The sequence below is a fragment of the Lissotriton helveticus genome, chromosome 10 (genome assembly GCF_964261635.1).
Source record: "Lissotriton helveticus chromosome 10, aLisHel1.1, whole genome shotgun sequence".
Taxonomy (NCBI): domain Eukaryota; kingdom Metazoa; phylum Chordata; class Amphibia; order Caudata; family Salamandridae; genus Lissotriton; species Lissotriton helveticus.
In genome coordinates, this window is record NC_136071.1 from 882,738,649 (window position 1) to 882,756,461 (window position 17,813).

At 45.5% G+C, this 17,813-nt stretch overlaps 1 protein-coding gene across 3 annotated transcripts in view; it reads right to left on the minus strand.

Moving 5' to 3' along the window:
- Positions 1–12,600: 12,600 nt before the first annotated feature.
- KIF15 (kinesin family member 15) overlaps positions 12,601–17,813 on the minus strand; it is a 927,215-nt gene continuing 922,002 nt past the window's right edge. For all 3 annotated transcript variants that reach the window (XM_078663524.1, XM_078663523.1, XM_078663522.1), the window contains exon 35: positions 12,601–13,061. In XM_078663524.1, the coding sequence (XP_078519650.1) occupies positions 12,996–13,061 (66 nt within the window). In that variant the 3' untranslated portion in view covers positions 12,601–12,995. The remainder of the gene's footprint in view (positions 13,062–17,813) is intronic.

The window sequence follows — 17,813 nt, forward strand, 5'->3', positions numbered from 1 at the left end:
TTTATCTCAATTTATTCGGAGACCAGCATAGTGCTCATATCTAGTAGATTCTCTAATGAGCGGGTTTAAATATCTATCCGGGTGCGTTGTGTACAGGACCATGTCATCAGCGTATAGTGATATCCCGATAGGCCGGAGATCGAATTGTAAGGCCGATTCAGAGTGTTTCTGGTGAATTTTACAGGCTGGTGGTTCTAGGATCAATGCAAAGAGCATCAGTGACAGTGGGCAGCCCTGTCTGGTGCCCGTGTGACATCTATGGGGTTATTATTATTATTATTAATAATAAATTTATATTGCGCATGTAGGAAGGTGGATACCTGACTATGGTTACCCCCAACTTTTTGCCTAGTGTTTAGCTGGTTTTTGACTTAGTTGGCCTGGGATCCTGCTATTCAGGACCCCAGGCTATCTGCTCTGTCTGTAAAATAGACTCCATGTACTGTAGGTACATACCAATTTGGATATTGGGTCACCTTTGTGGGTCCCTGTATAGTGTACCATAGGTACCCAGGGCATAGGTGCACTCAAGGCCTACCAGGTAATGTGTGAGATGGTGCTCTAGCATGAGCTGAGCCTGTCTGCAGCTTTCGGAACCTTGTTCTTATAGCTGTTATACCATATACTCTGAACTGCATTATAATCCTCGCCGTTAAATGCTAACTTTGGTTTGGCTTTATCCAAACATGTCGTGTAAGGTGTCATACGCTTTGGAATACTACCCCCTCGCCAATTCTGGCAACGGGGGTAGCATTCCACCCTTCTGGAGGGAGGAGACATGTTAAAACTACTGTACCCGGTTAAAGTTAATCAGAGCCCCAGCATCACAAAATGGATGCTGCTGCCACAGAGACAAGTCTGACCTTCTGCTGCTGGGAGTCCTTCCAGTCAGGGAGTCTTGGACAAAAGGTTTCCTTCCTGGGGAGGTGCGAGCACCACCCAGACAGGACTTTGTGTATTGGGACAGGGAGGGCTGAATAGAATGAGACACTGCCTGGAGCACACCAGGTGCTCCATGCATACCCCAGTTCAAACCGGTTGCTGGGGCACTCCAGCCCCAGCTCTGGCGCAAAACTGGACAAAGTAGAGGGGGTGTAACCACCCCCCTTCCTGGTCCCACCCATAGGAGGGACCTAGAAAGTAATACAGCCCCTTTTAGATGTATAAAGGTAGGAGCTTAGTCCTGAGACTTTAGATTAATTCTGAAATCGAAACTTGACACGAAACTCTGGACCTTCGACATTCTGCTGAAGCGGAAGATTGAAGAATCTCCCTTGTGGCCAAGGAGTGACCACCCTGGGCAACCAGGCACCATCCAGCAACTCAATGGCTTGCTTTGTCCACGCTCCCGCCGGGGGCCAGAGCACAGAGCCTGACAAGACCCAGACTTCCAGACCTCTCTGACCCTCTCTTCACGACTGCAGCATAGCTGAGATCCGTGGAGGCGACGAGACACGTGGGACCGGACCCCTTGAAAAGCCTGCAACTTGCTAACTGTGCAGCTCCTGAGGCATCCTCGAAGCTGTGCACTGGGGACTGAGAAACCCCGAACCCGAGCTTCACCTGCACCGAAGATCAGCCCTCCACACTCCACGAGTTCTGCGTGGGGCCCTTCTGCTGTGTTCTGCTCGACGCGTTGTCCGGTTGCTGGCCCATTGGCTGGTAGCCTCTGTGACGACAATCCTTTTGATCTGCATCGCTGGTCTGGTTGCTCCAGACTGGCCCTTGCTTCCCTGTAAAGGAGAAGCTCCCCAGACCTTGCTGGTCTGCACCAGAAGCCTTTGTTGTATCCTGCGTGGGATGCCTTTGCCAAGGCCTGTTGACTCCAATACGGCAGTCGACCCCTCCATCTCTGCGAGAACCTTCGTGGGACAGCTCCTCTTCAGCACCTGGCCGTCCTCGACGCCTCCTTGTCCGCGTGGCTGCAAAGACCAGCTTCAAGACAGTACCTGATTGCTCCTCGACGTCGTCTGGTTCTTTCCTGGTTCCACCCGGTCACTGGCTAGTGACCTAGACTCTGTCCCCTCTGCTTTCAGGTCCTCTTCATCTTCGATCCACCCTTGGATCCACCCGGACATCTTCCTCCTGGTCGCCTGCAGCATCTTTCTTCAAAGGCTCCATAGGCTTCAACGGCGAAACCCGACTCATCTTCACACCTATGCACCCGCCGTCCGTGGGTGAGGTAACGCGAGTACTTCGGTGCTCCCAAGGGTATTGACTATCCAAGTGTCTAGGTTTTTAGTTATTTCCTCCTAGCTAAACCGGAAGTATCCTAAATCCTTCTAAATCTAACTTCTAAGTTCTCATTGACTTTGTATTGACTCTCGCGTGTGTGTAAAGACACTGCACGCGCCACCTGTGGGCCTCCTACTTCTAAACTAAGGTTCAGATAGTGTAGCCCAGCGATTCCCTAGGCCCAAGGCCTTTCCTTTTCTCGTGACGTGGTACTCATACCACTTTCCTAATATATGGTTTGCTTCGCCCCTAGGGCCGAACTGTAAATTGTGCGACTGAACGTATTCTGACTAAGTATCTTGTTATGTGCTTTGGCCTCTGATCTCATAAAGAGTTCAGAGGAGTGTGGTATTAAATAAATACATATATATTTTATATATATCCTGTGTGGTGTCCTTTCATTTGATATTCAAGGGGTTACATATGGTAAAACAGCTGGCTCTACACGCCCCCAAGAGTCTTTTAGCCTAAGACTGTTCTGTCCACGCTACCACTAGGATAGCTGGTCTATAAGGTTGACTTAAAACCATCACCATAAGGGTTGTTTGGACTGGTGCAAGGTGTTCGCTAGAATAGTGAACATCATATACCAGGCCAACTTCTCACATTGGTGTGCAGCGGTTGGGATTAGAGCTTGCTGTTGTTTTACCACTTGTAATCTTGAGATATCATTTGAAAGATCACATAGGTACCTATAGGTACATATAAAACAAGTCTTAGTAAACTTAAGTTCTACTGAACTTAGCTGTTGTAGAGCCTGAGCCTAGCACACTCGGACTACAACTCCTAGAAAGGTTCTGTAGGAAAACAAATAGTGTAGGTAGGTGCAACACCACACCTCACTAGAAAACATGTCTCAGACAGTGAACCCCAGTGGTTCCCTGCCTGCAGAGGTAGATCCCTTGAGGACTGCTTCGAGATATGAAGCCTTAGCCTTCCAAGAATTGAGACAATTGTGTACTTCTAGAAGGCTAAAACAGGGTTCAAACCCTCCCCTCAAATTCCTGGTTGAGCTCTTAGAAGAGTATGATGCTCAACAGCCACCTAAGGCAGGTGATACAGGTAGTGCAGATAAAGTCTTTCCCTCCTCAGATGATAATGCTGATACTCTTGTACCAGATGAGGAAGAAGAGGGGATGGAGGAGGATGATTCTGATCTTGAGGTAAACAGCCAGGTCCCAGTCAGAAGACTTAGCCAGGCTAACCTAAGCATGCATGGGAGTCAGTATGGGCAGTCCCCATACAGACCCCAAGTGGGCTTATCCAGAGGCAGAGGAAAGGAAGATCCCACTCTAGGGAATCTCTTCAATCTCATGCTTCAAATGGCTCTCATGGCCCTGCTCAGAGAGGGATGACCTCCCCTCAGAGAAGGGAACATGAGGCAAAAATGAGAGAGGCTGCTCTGAGGATTGAGAGGCAAGAACTTGAAGTTGCCTTGGCCAAAGAGAAGCTTGCTCGTGCTAGAGAGCACAGAGAGAGTGGGTTAGAACCCACTGGTGGCAGCAATATCCCTAAGGATAAAGACAGGTCCTATGACAATAGACACCGGAGTAGGATTGTGCCCCCCTACAAAGATGGGGATGACATCCACAAATGGATAACTGCTTTGGAGAGGGCTTGCAAAGTACAGCGGGTACCCCAAAGTCAGTGGGCAGCAATCTTGTGGCTCTCCTTTTCAGAAAAAGGTAGAGATAAGCAACTCACAGTTAGTTATGAGGATGCTAACAATTACACTGTCCTGAAGAGTGCTCTGATTGATGGGTTTAGCTTAACCACTGAACAGTACAGGTTGATGTTCAGGGATACCCAGAAGAGACAGACTCAGGACTGGACTGATTTTGTAGATTGTGCTACTAAGGCTCTGGAGGGCTGGTTATTGGGCAGCAACATACAGGACTTTACAGGATTGTATAATTTGATTATGAGGGAGCAGATCCTTAGTAATTGTCAAAACCAGCTTCTACACCAGCACCTGGTGGACTCAGATCTGACCTCTCCACAAGAATTGGGTGAGAGGGCAGACAAATGGGTCAGAACCAGGATTAGGCCTAAAAATCAGGGTGGTGACCAGAAGAAAGATTCTACCAAGCCTCAAGAGAAAGGTGGGGATACATCAAAAGACAAGTCCTCCACAGGGCCCCAAAACTCCAATGGTGGGGGTGGGTCCCAAAACACTACCTCTAACCAAAAGAAACCTTATTGCCATGTCGGTAAACAGCCTGGCCACTGGAAGACTGACAGCAGTTGCCCAAGGGCCAACAATAAGGAAAACATTCCCCCAAGTAATACTCCCAGACCTCCTGTTACTGTTAGTAGTAATCCCACAGGTGGTGGGAGTGCCCCTCATGAATTTGGCTGGGTTTACTTTGGGAACTCATGTGGACTCTGTCCTAACCAGGTCCCCTTCCACAGCTACTCTTGTCTGTGAAAATGGCATGGGGTTTGCCAACTTCACTGCTTGTCCCAACACTTTTTGCAAGTGCAGACAGGAGCCCCACAACAATGGCCAGAAAGTTGAAGCCTACAGAGACACAGGGGCTAGCATCACTATGGTGACTGACAGTCTAGTCCCCTCAGGACAACTTTTACCTGGATTCACCTATCAGGTGTCTAACATTGATGGAGTGCAGAAAGATCATCCCATTGCAGTAATAAATCTCAGCTGGGGAGGTGTCGCTGGCCCAAAGAGAGTGGCAGTGTCTACAAACTTGCCTGTAGATTGTCTACTGGGAAATGATCTAGAGATCTCAGCCTGGGCTGAGGTAGAACAAGAAACCCATTCCAAAATGGTAGGCCTTCCAGAAAAGGATAGTGGGGCTGTGATAGCCACAGCCCCAGCCCAAGCAGAATGGCTTCCTAAAGAGGTTGGAAGGGCTGTGATGGTCACAGCCCAAGCTAAAGCAGACTTCCCTGAAAAGGTTGGCAGGGCTGTGATGGTCACAGCCCACACCCAAACAGAGTTCCTTCCTGAAAAGGTTGGTAGGGCTGTGATGGTCACAGCCCAAACTGAAACAGATATTAGGGTTGTGAAGCCTGAAACTGTAAATGTAAATGTGGGTGTACTCGTAAAGCGCACTGCGACTCCATGGAGTATCCTGGCGCTGAAGACCGCTGGGGAACCCGTCCTGGTTTTCCCTGTGAGATGGTCCCTTTCTGGGTATCTCCAAGGTGAAACCAGGCATCCCCGGCGTCTGTGGGGGGCCGTTGTAGAGATGAGGCAAGCTTAATGCCCAGAGTTGCCGAGTGTGTTCCCTGGTTAGAGTAGGCACCGAGGCGAGAATTATCGAGTCCGTTTTGACCCTGGTCCACGACCCTGCCGCGTCGGGAATTGAACCCTGGTCCCAGGCCGTTCACTGCTTAAGGGTCTGCCGCCTCTAACCAGTGAGCCACACCACTCCACTGAAACTATTGATCACTCCACTCAGACAGAGAGTATTGGGGAGGAAGAAAAGTCTTCCTCCCACCAGACATTAGGTGAGAATTCAGCCTCCTCAGGGAACTGACCCTACCCCTTGTGGAGAAACTGCCCCAGAGGTAGTCAGATTGTACACAGAAAGATCCTTGAGGATTTATTCACAATTCTTTCTCAGTTCTAGTATCATCAAATTAATGATCGAATAATGTAAATGCACAAGGTAAACTGATATTTGAATACTTTAGTCAAAAAAAGTTTTTCTTTTCAAATCCACAATGTATATCATTAATTTGTACATACACATTGATATCTATACAATTCAAACATGGCAACCAAAAAATGCTGTTATGTTATTGTCTCTCTACAGCATTAACATATCACCTCTGTACATATGTATGGACCCTTCAACAGTTTTGCCATACAATAATCACAGTTTAGACAATCTTAATTAATTCTCATATCAAAACCAATTCATTTCTACAAACAGAGGGTGATAAGGCGCCGACGTTTCGGTCTCCTCCAGCTTAGTTCAATGAGACCATCCTCAGGACGAGAGGGTTGCACACAATCTAAAAAACATATATACATTTATCAACCTAGATACTACAATCAACAGTCTTCCTTATAGTGCAAAAGTGATCGTCTGCCCACATTAAACCAAAAACCAGGTGCACCACAGATGTGCCAATTCGGTGCCATCACCAACTCGCTAATAACACTCTTACCACTGACCAACCAACATAGTGATACCTAACCCTACCAGTCACTATCATTAAACTTAGTTCAACCTCGTGAATCGAACACATTTGAAATTACTCACTCAGAACCACTCGAGTGAGGCATCAGTCCTCTGTGGGGTAAATAACAATGTCAGAACTCCCCTCCAACCATCATATTCTGAACACTGAGTCGTATAAACTAGCCAATTCTTACCTCAGTCGTGATTAAAGTCATATATGGAGTATATAAACGCCGTATTTTCAAGCTACGACGACGGATTCATCAAATGGATCCGGACTCTGTAATATACATTAAAACATAGACCCGGTCATCTACCGTTCTACCACCTAAGGCCTTTTTCATTAGTAACAGACTAAAAACGAATAAGCCAGTCTATTGTACTCAAATCGCACTCACTTTCTGGCGGTAACTTCACAATCGTCGGTTATCCTGTCTCGCTCGTTCTCGTGTGGGTCAGATCCCTGATTGACGTATTAAGACATCGCTGGAACGTCAAATACGTGTCTTCGGGCGTGGCGGCCATCTTAGAATGGTCAAAATTAGTATGCATTTTACCGAGTTGCAGGTATTACTCTCATTCACATATTTACATAAGTCATCACGACTGAATATTATAAAGGGTATGTCTCCTCCCAACTAGATGTCAATAGTGCCTGCCATCATGAGTGATCCAATCTTTTTTAGAGTCTTTTTTATTTTTAGAAAGGGATATCTTTACTAGTGGCAGCCATCTTAGGGGTATTAAAATAAAATATAAAGCCACTCTACTCAGAGCACATTTGGATCGTATACAAAACTCCAAGGTCTGTTATATTGTTCTGATATAACAAGGACTCATCAGAAACATATCTATAGACTGTAAAATGTCCGGTTTATAAGGTCGCTAATGTCTGCCATTCCACAAACTGATTTAATCCGTTCTCCACACTCTTGGCCAACCAAATCCACCGGTTCTCCTTTAATGTAAGCAGACGACCAACATCATGTCTACGCTTAGATTGTTTTACTACCTCCAGTACAAACCAGTGCATTTCCATAGGGTCATGTGATTTTTCTAGGTAATGCTCGACCAATGGTGCGGACATGATTTTGCATCTAATTCTTGATTGGTGTTGCATTATTCGTTTCTTTACCTCCTGACTCGTTTTCCCAATATACTTCAGAGAACAGGGGCATTGTATACAATAAATCACATTTCTTGTTAGACAGTTGGAGGGATGTTTCAAAATCCATTCTTTCCCATTCAATACACAGGATTTAATAGTAGTGGTAGTGGAACATGCGTTACATTGTCCACCTGGGTGATGGCCTACCACTGGTTCTAAGCCCCAGAGGTTCTGTATTGTGTTTTGTGGTGGATCCTTATAAGCCCTCACCAGACGGTCCCTCAGGTTCATACCTCTTTTATGTTTAAAGTATTTTATTGAAAGAGTACGCAGATAGAAAAAGACATTCAAGCAATGGTATCAGTGCTTTAAACCCGGGAGCCCATCTCAAAGTAGCGTCAGGTACCCCGCAATTGTAGTAGGGGCTGTGGAGGCTCCGCTCCCGTGTGCATAACATTAAAAAACACCCTGAGGTAGAAATAAACCATCTGTACCCTTCCCATTTTGAAGAAACTACTCCCCCCAACTCCCTCCCTCACCCTTTCCCCCATCCAGTGCCTTGTTCATCATACCTCTTTTAAAGGCAAAGCGTGGGCATTTTAACTGTGGCTCTACTTTTTGTATCAGATGCCAGTTCTTGGTAATTACCCTTTTGATGGTATTAGACTCGGTCCCAAATGTGGTGACACATGTGATCGAGTCGATTGTGTTGGAATCCCTCACTCTAGCTTGTAACAGAGCGTCTCGGTCATATTACCACGCTCTCTTTAGCGCCCGTTTAACCAGTCTGTATGGGTAATTTCTTGCCATCAGTTTTGTCTGTAGGATTTTGGCCTCTTTGAAATAATCCTCCCTTTTGGTGCAGTTCCTTCTGATCCTGAGAAACTGCCCAAAAGGGAGGTTATCTCGTAGGTTTCGTGGATGGTGGCTCTGATATTTGAGCAGGGTATTCCTTGCGGTTGGTTTAGTAAAGAGACGTACTGCAAGTTTACCCTCATCGTTTTTTATACATAAATCAAAAAAACTGACAGATTGGTTATTAAATTCCATAGTGAACTGCAAATTCACATTACGTTCATTTAGCCACTCATGAAATTTATTGAGTTCATCAGGAGTGCCTTCCCATATAAGACACGCATCGTCAATATAACGAAGGTATTTCTTTATGTGGACTTCAAATGGGTTGTTGTTATAAATGGTGTTATCCTCAAAGGCTGATACATAGAGATTGGCTATGTCAGGGGCAAAAATAGCCCCCATCGCCACTCCCTTAATTTGGCCAAGAAATTCCTCATTAAAGAGGAAATAGTTGTCACCCAGTACTATTCTGGCACAGTCGATAATGAACTCAGTAGGAACCTGATGGGGGCGTGGTCTACTTTCCAGGACATCAGTTATCACTAAGAGAGCCTCAGTTTGTGGGATGTTACTGTAGAGGCTCTCGATGTCCATCGTGACTAAAATCTCATTGGTTTCATCAAAGGACATCCCTTCGAGTTGTGTGATTACACTCATACTATCCCTTGTATATGACTTGGTCCCTGGAACAAAGGGTCTAATGAAAAAATCGACATATTCCGCTAAAGGTTGTAAGACTGATTGACACCCCGCCACAATAGGTCTTCCGGGGGGGTGTTCTTTATCCTTATGAATTTTAGGTAGCGTGTAAAACGCAGGTATTGAGAAATCGTTTTTATTTAGATAGTCGAATTCCTTCTTACCTAGCCAGAGACCATCTAGTCCCACTTTAGTCATGTTTAGTATTTTCTGTCTGATTTTATTGGTAGGATCCCCTCTCAATTTGACATAATGTGCTGTGTTATTCAATTGTCTGAAGGCTTCAGCATCATAATCAGATTTGTTTTGAATAATGATACTACCCCCTTTATCGGCCGGTTTTATCAGAATATCTTCCCGACTAGCCAGATTTTTTAAGGTCAGATGTTGGTCCTTCGAAGAGTTGAATTTTACATATTTCTTTTGTTGAAATATTTGTTCAACTTCCATCAGCACGATGTTTTCAAAGGTGATCAATTCCTTCGGCATCAAGTTTGTTGCTGGATATAAAGTAGATGGACATCGTAATCCAGTAATCTCATTTTGTATAGCCAAAGGGTTCCTACTGAAAAAATATTTAAGACGTAGAGTTCTAAAAAATCTATATAGCTCAACCTTTGTGGTGAAAGGATCATTTCTATTTGTGGGAATGAATGATAATCCATGACTCAATAGTTCCACTTCATTCGTGCTCAAGACATGAGATGATAAGTTAAAAATCGGAACTACCTCCATAGAGGGATTGTTTGTGATTTCCAGCATACTACCTTCTTCTGAACTCCTATCTACCATTCGTAGTAGCTGTTCCTCGTTTGGCGGTATCCTGGGGTGTATTGATTTCTGTACCATCCCCTGCGTGTGTTCCGAGCCCTCCCTCTTTGTGGGGGTCTGGCCTCTCGCTAAAAAATGTTGGTTCTGTCCTCTATTTGATCTATAGTTGGTATTGGGACCTTGTCCTCCCCTGCTCCTCTGAGCTTGATGATGCTGTGCCGGAAAATGTGGTACGTTTAGGTGCCCAGTTGAATTGCCCCGGATTTTGTTGAAAAAAAGTCTCTTTAGATAGGGATATGTGCGTTCTTTGCTGTAGTTCTTTAAATCTCTCTGGAGTTTATCAGTCTTTTAAGATATTATTACGTTGGAAGTCTGCTATCATATTTTCCAATTTTTTCAAAAATTCTTCAGCATCAGTTGTTGTTGGATCTTCCCTTATTTGTTTTTGTAACTCTGCTATTTCTTTCTTTATGATCTCTATGTGTTTTAAAGCAGTCTCTATACCCAAGACCATCCAACTCTTTGAGCACTTATTCGAGACGAAGCTGAATCCTACTTTGAATTCGTCAACGTCTAAAAAGATTGCCGGGATATTTCGTACTTGCAGGCCTATGGGTATGATATAGTTATTTAAACAATCAGTCAGAAATTTAGCGTGAAGCTCTGTTCTTATTAGCTTCTTGTGCAGTCTCTCTAAATTATTGCGAATCGTTGTTTGTTGTACATTTGTGGTTGAACCACTTGTTTGGGGACCCAAAAGGGATGGTCCACCCGCGATTCTAGCTATATACTCATCCGAGTAGGTTAATGTTTCTTTCTCAGACATTGATGGAGGAAAAGAGGACACTGTGATTACTGTCCCCCAGTATAATAGTTACCCTAATCTTAATATTAACAAAAGTGTCTGTAGAGTGATTCGTCGTGCATTATATTGTACAGTGCTTAACATTGTATATATATATGTATATATATATACAAATATCTTGCGCTGCAGATAAACAAGGAAAGTCGCACACAGGATTTCTTGGTTTACAGGAATGTATTTATTGACTTGACGCGTTTCGACAGCACGGACTTTGTCGAAAAAAGTCATGATATCAAATATATATATGTATCGGTACGAGAGATGCTTAGGTATCAATAAAACAAATGAATCAGTTTACATACATACAAAACTTTATTTAAAATTAAAGAAAATTAGGTCATATGACCAATAAGAAAATGTTTTGTAATATTTACACACAACATAAACAAAGACAACACAATGGACTGGGCATTAAATTAGCAGCCATCAGAATATAAAAACTTTCTGCATTTGAGGTTGCGCTTCATTACGAAAAAAAAAAGAATCGTAAAAGTTAGGAGGATTATGGGGTATTTGATCCTGAAGGCAAAATAAGAGATGTTCCAAATTTCATTTTTTTATACGCAAATATAGTTTTTTCTTCTGGCATTCAGATAAAACAATTATTGTAGGTATACCCTATAAACATATTTTATACTTCACAGTTGGGCATCCCAATGATAATCTTCAAAACGAACAAATAAACCAAGGATGTAGAAAGCACAGGAAAACACTTCTGGTGTGGATACAAAAGCACCTTATTAACTATGCGACACCTGGATGATGTTAATAAAAAATGTAAGCTTTGGACAAAGTTCAATGGTAATTACAGAAACCTCATTTTCTAGCAATTTCTAGTGTAAGAACATCAAGAGTGCACTTTTAGACGACCTTAGATAGGACACTCCTTGCCCATTTTAGTATTGCTTTTCCTTCTACCATGAAATTCCTTGTGCATTATAACGTTCAATACCAAATAGGAGCTAAAGTGATTATATGGCCATTGCTCCCTTTTGTTGTAGTGACTGAATTCAGGTTCCTGAAGCGATGTCAAAGTCTGGACAAGAGGAGACCTCAACACAATTATATCACTAGAGAAATGACAATGAAGCTAATTCTCCAGGGATAAATCCACTGAAACGCAAACTAGGATTGTATATTTTACAGGAAATAAAACCAGGGGCGGCTCCTCCATTTGAGTGGAGGAGCATCCCCCCACAAAGTAAAGCCGCAGGCCAGAGCTGGAAAATTAAATGGTAATAATGTTTGCCATTTTATTTTTCAGCAACCAAACCGTCCTGAACTTAGCGTCAGGATAGGGTAGGCATATTGCTTCTGAAAGGCTGCAAGAAGCCGGGTGCTTATGTTTAAAGTGTGCATGTCCCTATGGCTGGCGTCTTTCAACTGCCATCTAGACATGCGCATTTTAAGCTTCTCTAATCTACCTGTCTTAGACAGCTGGGTTAGATCAAGCACAGGCCTCCAGCGCTTGTAACACCGCTGAGAGAGCCCGCTCCCTCTAATCCTGGTGCTTCTCTCATGCTGGTTAACAGCAGGACAGCAGCGCTAGGGTTGGTTTAGGAGTTGGGAGCCTGTCTCGACGAGAGAAGATGGATCGAGGACGTTGTTGTGCAGGAAAGTAAGTACATTTTATTTGTAATTAATTTTTTTCTGTGCCACCCGCCCACCACCCTCTGTACATGCCAGCAGCCACGGACTAAAACACACACACACGCACGCACACGCACGCACACACACACACCCACACACACACACCCACACCCACACCCACACACACCCACACACACCCTGTTGAGAAACCAGTGAAGAGAGAAAATTAAATATATAACATCATATTTTGCATATAATATTAAGGAAGGAAAGTTCGTAATATTTAGCCAAATGTGACAATATAAGCCTTTCCAATCATATGCAATAAAACATTTATTATGGAAAAATCAAAATAAAAAGCTCCCCAAAAATGTTTTAGTAGACAACGGTGCCTTCTTCCGATAGCTTTTTCGTTGCTTTAATACCAGACCATTTTAACAGATTGAAAAATATAAAGGAGGCAAACTGATACCTACAAACCTTGACCTGGCTGGACAATGAACCAGAAATCCTAAAGATTCGTGAAAATCCCCAGCAGGTTAAAAACCACTAACGCATCGCTCAAAAGATTTCTGGCAGGAAAATCCATATCTGCTTTGCACAATCTTTTTTCATTACAGACAGGACTGATCACGATTTAAAGCGACAGCTTTACATATTTTATCCTATCAAATTCATCATCTGTTAATAAGTCTTAGCTACTTGAGCATGATCTTTAAGGGTTTTCATATTTTCGGTTTTCCTTCAGGATTGTATTTTCAAAGCGCAGCTTTTCAACCTCCTAAAAACAAAAAGTGACAAACTAGAATGAAAAAGTATGACACAAAAAAATAATTAATATCACTGAAAGCAAAGTATTCATAAAGTTACTGAATGCCCTTTAGAAAGGGAGCGAAATACGCTGACGTTACTACTTTAAAAACGAGGAAGCATGATTTCGGGTGTCCCTGCTACCTGTTCCAGACAGTTAAAAACCCAAAGTACTCATTACAGTTTTGTTATACTGATTGTGGTGCTGCTTCAGTTAAAACTTCACTTCACATTTAGAGATGCGGCACATTAATATCATTTGGCCATAAATAGCAAGAACAGCTTATGTAAGTAACATTGTTGTAAGGCAATAATTGGACATTATTAAAACTAAAGATCGGATAGGTGGCTCGATTAGGTTTTCAATTGGTTGCTATTGCTTTGCGTTGTAGTTGGACTAGGTCCTCACACACTTGATCAGGCACCTCAGTAGATTTGCGGATGGATAGTATTAGGCCTGGCGTAACTTAGCCGCATCGCAAAATTTCGGTGAGGAATTTTAACATAAGATGTACTGTTCAGGTAATTTTTTTTAAAGCAAGCAGCACTTCATGTCGATTTGTTAGCACAAAATTACAAACCGTGTTTTGAAGTGCCACAGCACTTTTAACATGAGTGGTCAACAAACGTTTCTGGTAGATTTTTTACCCTAGCGGACTGTTCAGGTAATTTTTTTAGAGCAAAACTACGAGTCCAAACAACAGTTTTTTTTTAATGCAAGCTATGGAAAATGAAATTGAAATTACATTTTCGAGTTTAATTTTAGCCAAACTGACCGTTTGGGTATATATTTAAATGTGAGATGCTTTTCTCATAATTTTGCAGTAACTTTATAATTACGCTACAGCAAATTATGCATGTTTTGTGCACCACTCCGTGGGAATACTTCAGATAGAAGTGTACATGTCGTTCATGTGGGCTACAGGGGTGTGTTTCAGTGTCGGGCTGAAGGCACAGTATTGTGCTCTTACTGCACAAGTTACTCACCTTCGGTAACGATATATCTGTAAGAAACAGTAGTTAGTATTAGATTCCTTACCTTAGAATATCCCCAGGCGTCAGACTGGATCCGGAAACTTTTGCGTAGCAGTACCCTTGCGCGTCGGTAGGCGTCGTCTGCGGCTCCGCGTCCGTTGTCGGCGTCGTTGGCAACGGGATGACGTCGCCGGAGTACTTAGACGCCGCCCTCCCGCGCTGACGTCAGTTCTTATACACAGCTTTTCCGCGCCAGAAACGCAGAGCCATGATAAAAATCAACACTGGTGCCATGAAACTAGGGCCCTGAAAGGGGATGACTAACCCTAGATATCGGTTCGCAGAACGGGGAGGATAGGTGGGGCGGTAAGGAATCTAATACTAACTACAGTTTCATCCCAGATATATCGTTACCGAAGGTAAGTAACTTGTGCATCTGAAAGAAACAGGTTAGTATTAGATTCCTTACCTTATAATAGATACCCCAGCAATACCAACCCCGGTGGTGGGTCTGCGAACCAATGATCACACCAGAAAGTCCTGGAGAACGGAACGGCCGAAAAAGCCATCTCTCCGGACTTGGCTGTCCAGGCAGTAGTGTCTTGCGAACGTGTGCAGCGAGGCCCACGTAGCTGCCTGACAGATTTCCTGCAAGGGGACTCCCTGGCCCAGGGCAGTAGTAGCCGCCGTGGCCCGCGTGGAATGGGCACGAAGCCCCACAGGAGGCTCCTTTCGAGCCAAAGAGTAACAAGCCTTGATGCACAAGACGACCCATCGAGACCGTCCCCTGCTGCTGCAACAGAAGGTTATCCAGAAGGGGCAGACGAATCGGGGGATCGACAGACATGCTGAGTATCTCGGGATACCAGAACCTGCGTGCCCAGTCCGGAGCCACAAGGATGACTTGGGCCCGGTCGCGCCTGATCTTCTTCAGCATTCTAAGCAGAAGTGGTATAGGCGGAAAGGCGTACAACAGACCACAACTCCACTCGCGACAAAAGCGTCTCCGAGCGAGTGCCGCCTTGGAAATTCCAACGCGCAGAACTGATGACATTGCGCGTTCTCTTCTGTGGCGAATAGATCTAACCAAGGATCTCCCCACTGCTGAAAGAGGCCTTGCGCCACATTTTTATTATTTATTATTTTTGGTTTTTGTATAGCGCATAGTCACCCTTGAGTATCCCAGCGCTGAAAACTCGAACTCCTAATGGAAAAAAGAATTCAGAGAGACTCAGGGAAAAAGGAGGGTTTTGAGGGACTTCCTGAATCGAAGGAGGTTTGGCTCAGCTCTGAGATTTGGGGGGAGAGCGTTCCATTTTCTGGCTGTGTTCACCGAAAATCTACGGCCGCCTATGCGGGTCTTCTTTACCCTGGGGACGACAATAAGGTTTCCTTGTTCGGACCGAAGCGCTCTCGAGGGTCTGTATGGGGTGATCCAGGCGCTCAGAATGGGGGGACCTGTATTGTTCATGACCTTGTGTGCCAGACAGAGGGCCTTGAAAGCGACTCTTTCCCTTACGGGGAGCCAATGAAGTTTTTTCAAGGCAGGTTTGGCCCAAGTTCTTGCTGGGGTCTTTGTCAGCAGGCGGGCTGCGGCGTTTTGAGTTTTTTGTAGTGTTTGCAAGGTGGCTTCCGGCGCCCCGAGGTAGATTGCGTTACTGTAATCCAACCTTGCTAGCACTAAGCCTTGAATAAGTAGCAGCCGGGACTGGAATGGGAGTAGGGGGAGTACTTTCCTACATGATCTCAGGAGCCCATAACAGATGCCGGCTGTTTTCCTGGCCTGTGTCCGGAAAGTAAGATCTGTCTCTAGCCACACTCCCAGACTCTTGACCTCTGTCTTAGGGGAGGGGGGGTCACCCATACATGCGGGCCAGATGTTCGGAGGGAGACTCGGAGTTTTGTGTCCGAGAAGCAAGATCTCTGTCTTTGACCCGTTCAGTTTTAGGTCGGAGTCGCCCATCCATTGATGATCCGAGTTCAGAAGCCATTCGTGATCCATCATGCACCGACGGCTGAGTTCGTCCGCCCTGACGTTCAGGGAACCTGCCAGGTGTTGAACCACCAGGGTCACACCTTGATGTTCCAGCCACTGCCAGAGGCGCAGAGCCTCCTGGCATAGGGTCCACGACCCCACCCCACCCTGTGTGTTGCAGTACCACATGGCGGTGGTATTGTCCGTGAACACCTGCACTACACTCCCCCGGATTGAGGGGAGGAATGCCTTCAAAGGAAGCCGGATCGCCCACAGCTCCAGAAGGTTGATATGGAGCTGGAACTCCGCCGGAGACCAGAGGCCTCTGATCTCCGCCTCTCCCATGTGGCCTCCCAAGGCCTGGAGGGACGCGTCCATCACAACTACGTGGTCCGGTTGGGGTAGGGAGAGGGATCTGCCGCTGACCCTATCGCGGTCCGTGAGCCACAACTGCAACTGTCTTGCAGTGCCCTCCGAGATCAAGACATGGTCGGACAAGTAGCCCTGATGCTGGGCCCACTGAAACTTCAGGTCCCACTGCAGAGCCCGCATCCGTCACCTGGCGTGATGAACCAGTAGGATGCAGGAGGCCATCAGCCCCAGAAGCCTCAGCGTCAACCTGACCGAGACTTGGGATAAAGGCTGAAAGATCGGAATCAGAGCCTGAATATCCCGAACCTGCTGTTCGGGAGGATAAACCCGAAACTGCGCCGAGTCTAGAACCGCTCCGATGAATAGGAGCTTCTGAGAGGGATACAGGTGCGACTTCGGCACATTGATGGAGAACCCCAGCAGGTGCAGGAGGTCGGCCGTAGTCTGGAGGTGGCTGATGACTATATAACAAAGAGGGGGAACCAGGGCGGACAATACGGTGGGGGTAGGTGTTAGCGGCTCCGACCGCACGCTTTCCGGGTTCCTGACCTTACGTGCAGGTCCCACTGGAGCAGACTGCGGGGCATCTCTCGATCTCCCCTAGGGTCACTCATACCGAGCAGGATTTCCTTGCCTGCGCCTTTATGACCTTTTGGCATAAGGTTGTATGACTACAGTTTTTACTTTCACAATTTATTATTGTTTTCACTGTGTAGTACGTCCCACCCTGGGTCCTGATGAAATGCCGCGTAGGCATGAAACATGTTGACCACACCAGGGGGTTGTAGATATCTTGCCCAACATAGACCAGTAGCAACTATCTCCCCTCCCACCTTTTTACCAAGGGCGCCAGCCACTCTAATAAATTCTTTTGTGGACTGACCCACCTTTTTTATCTTCACCTCACCTCCTACGACTACACCCCTTTTTCTTCCCCACACACCCGCATGCACCATATGGCAGGGATTAAAGATCTCCGTTAAAGAGCCCCCTTGAGGGTGCCCGCTGAACATTGCAGCGCCAGTTCAGCGAGGAGCAAACCCATATGATGAAGCATGACATCTAGCTTGCTAGGTGTGTGAGGGTTTTAGTCCCAACAAGGGAATTTCCCCCTTCTTTGGCTTTTCTCTTTCTCTCTGTACACACTACATATTGACATACTCTACCTCCTCTTTACCCAATCTGGGGAACTTTGTACTTTACATTATGGTGGCTGATGACTGTCTGGGGCGAGCCCGCCTTCAACAACCAGTCGTCGAGATAGGGGAAGACTGAGACCCTTGATCTGCGCAGATGAGCTCCGACCACCGCCATTACTTTCGTGAACACCCGAGGGGTGCTGGTAAGGCCAAAGGGGAGAACAGTAAACCGAAAGTGCTCGTGGCCTACCGTGAACCGCAG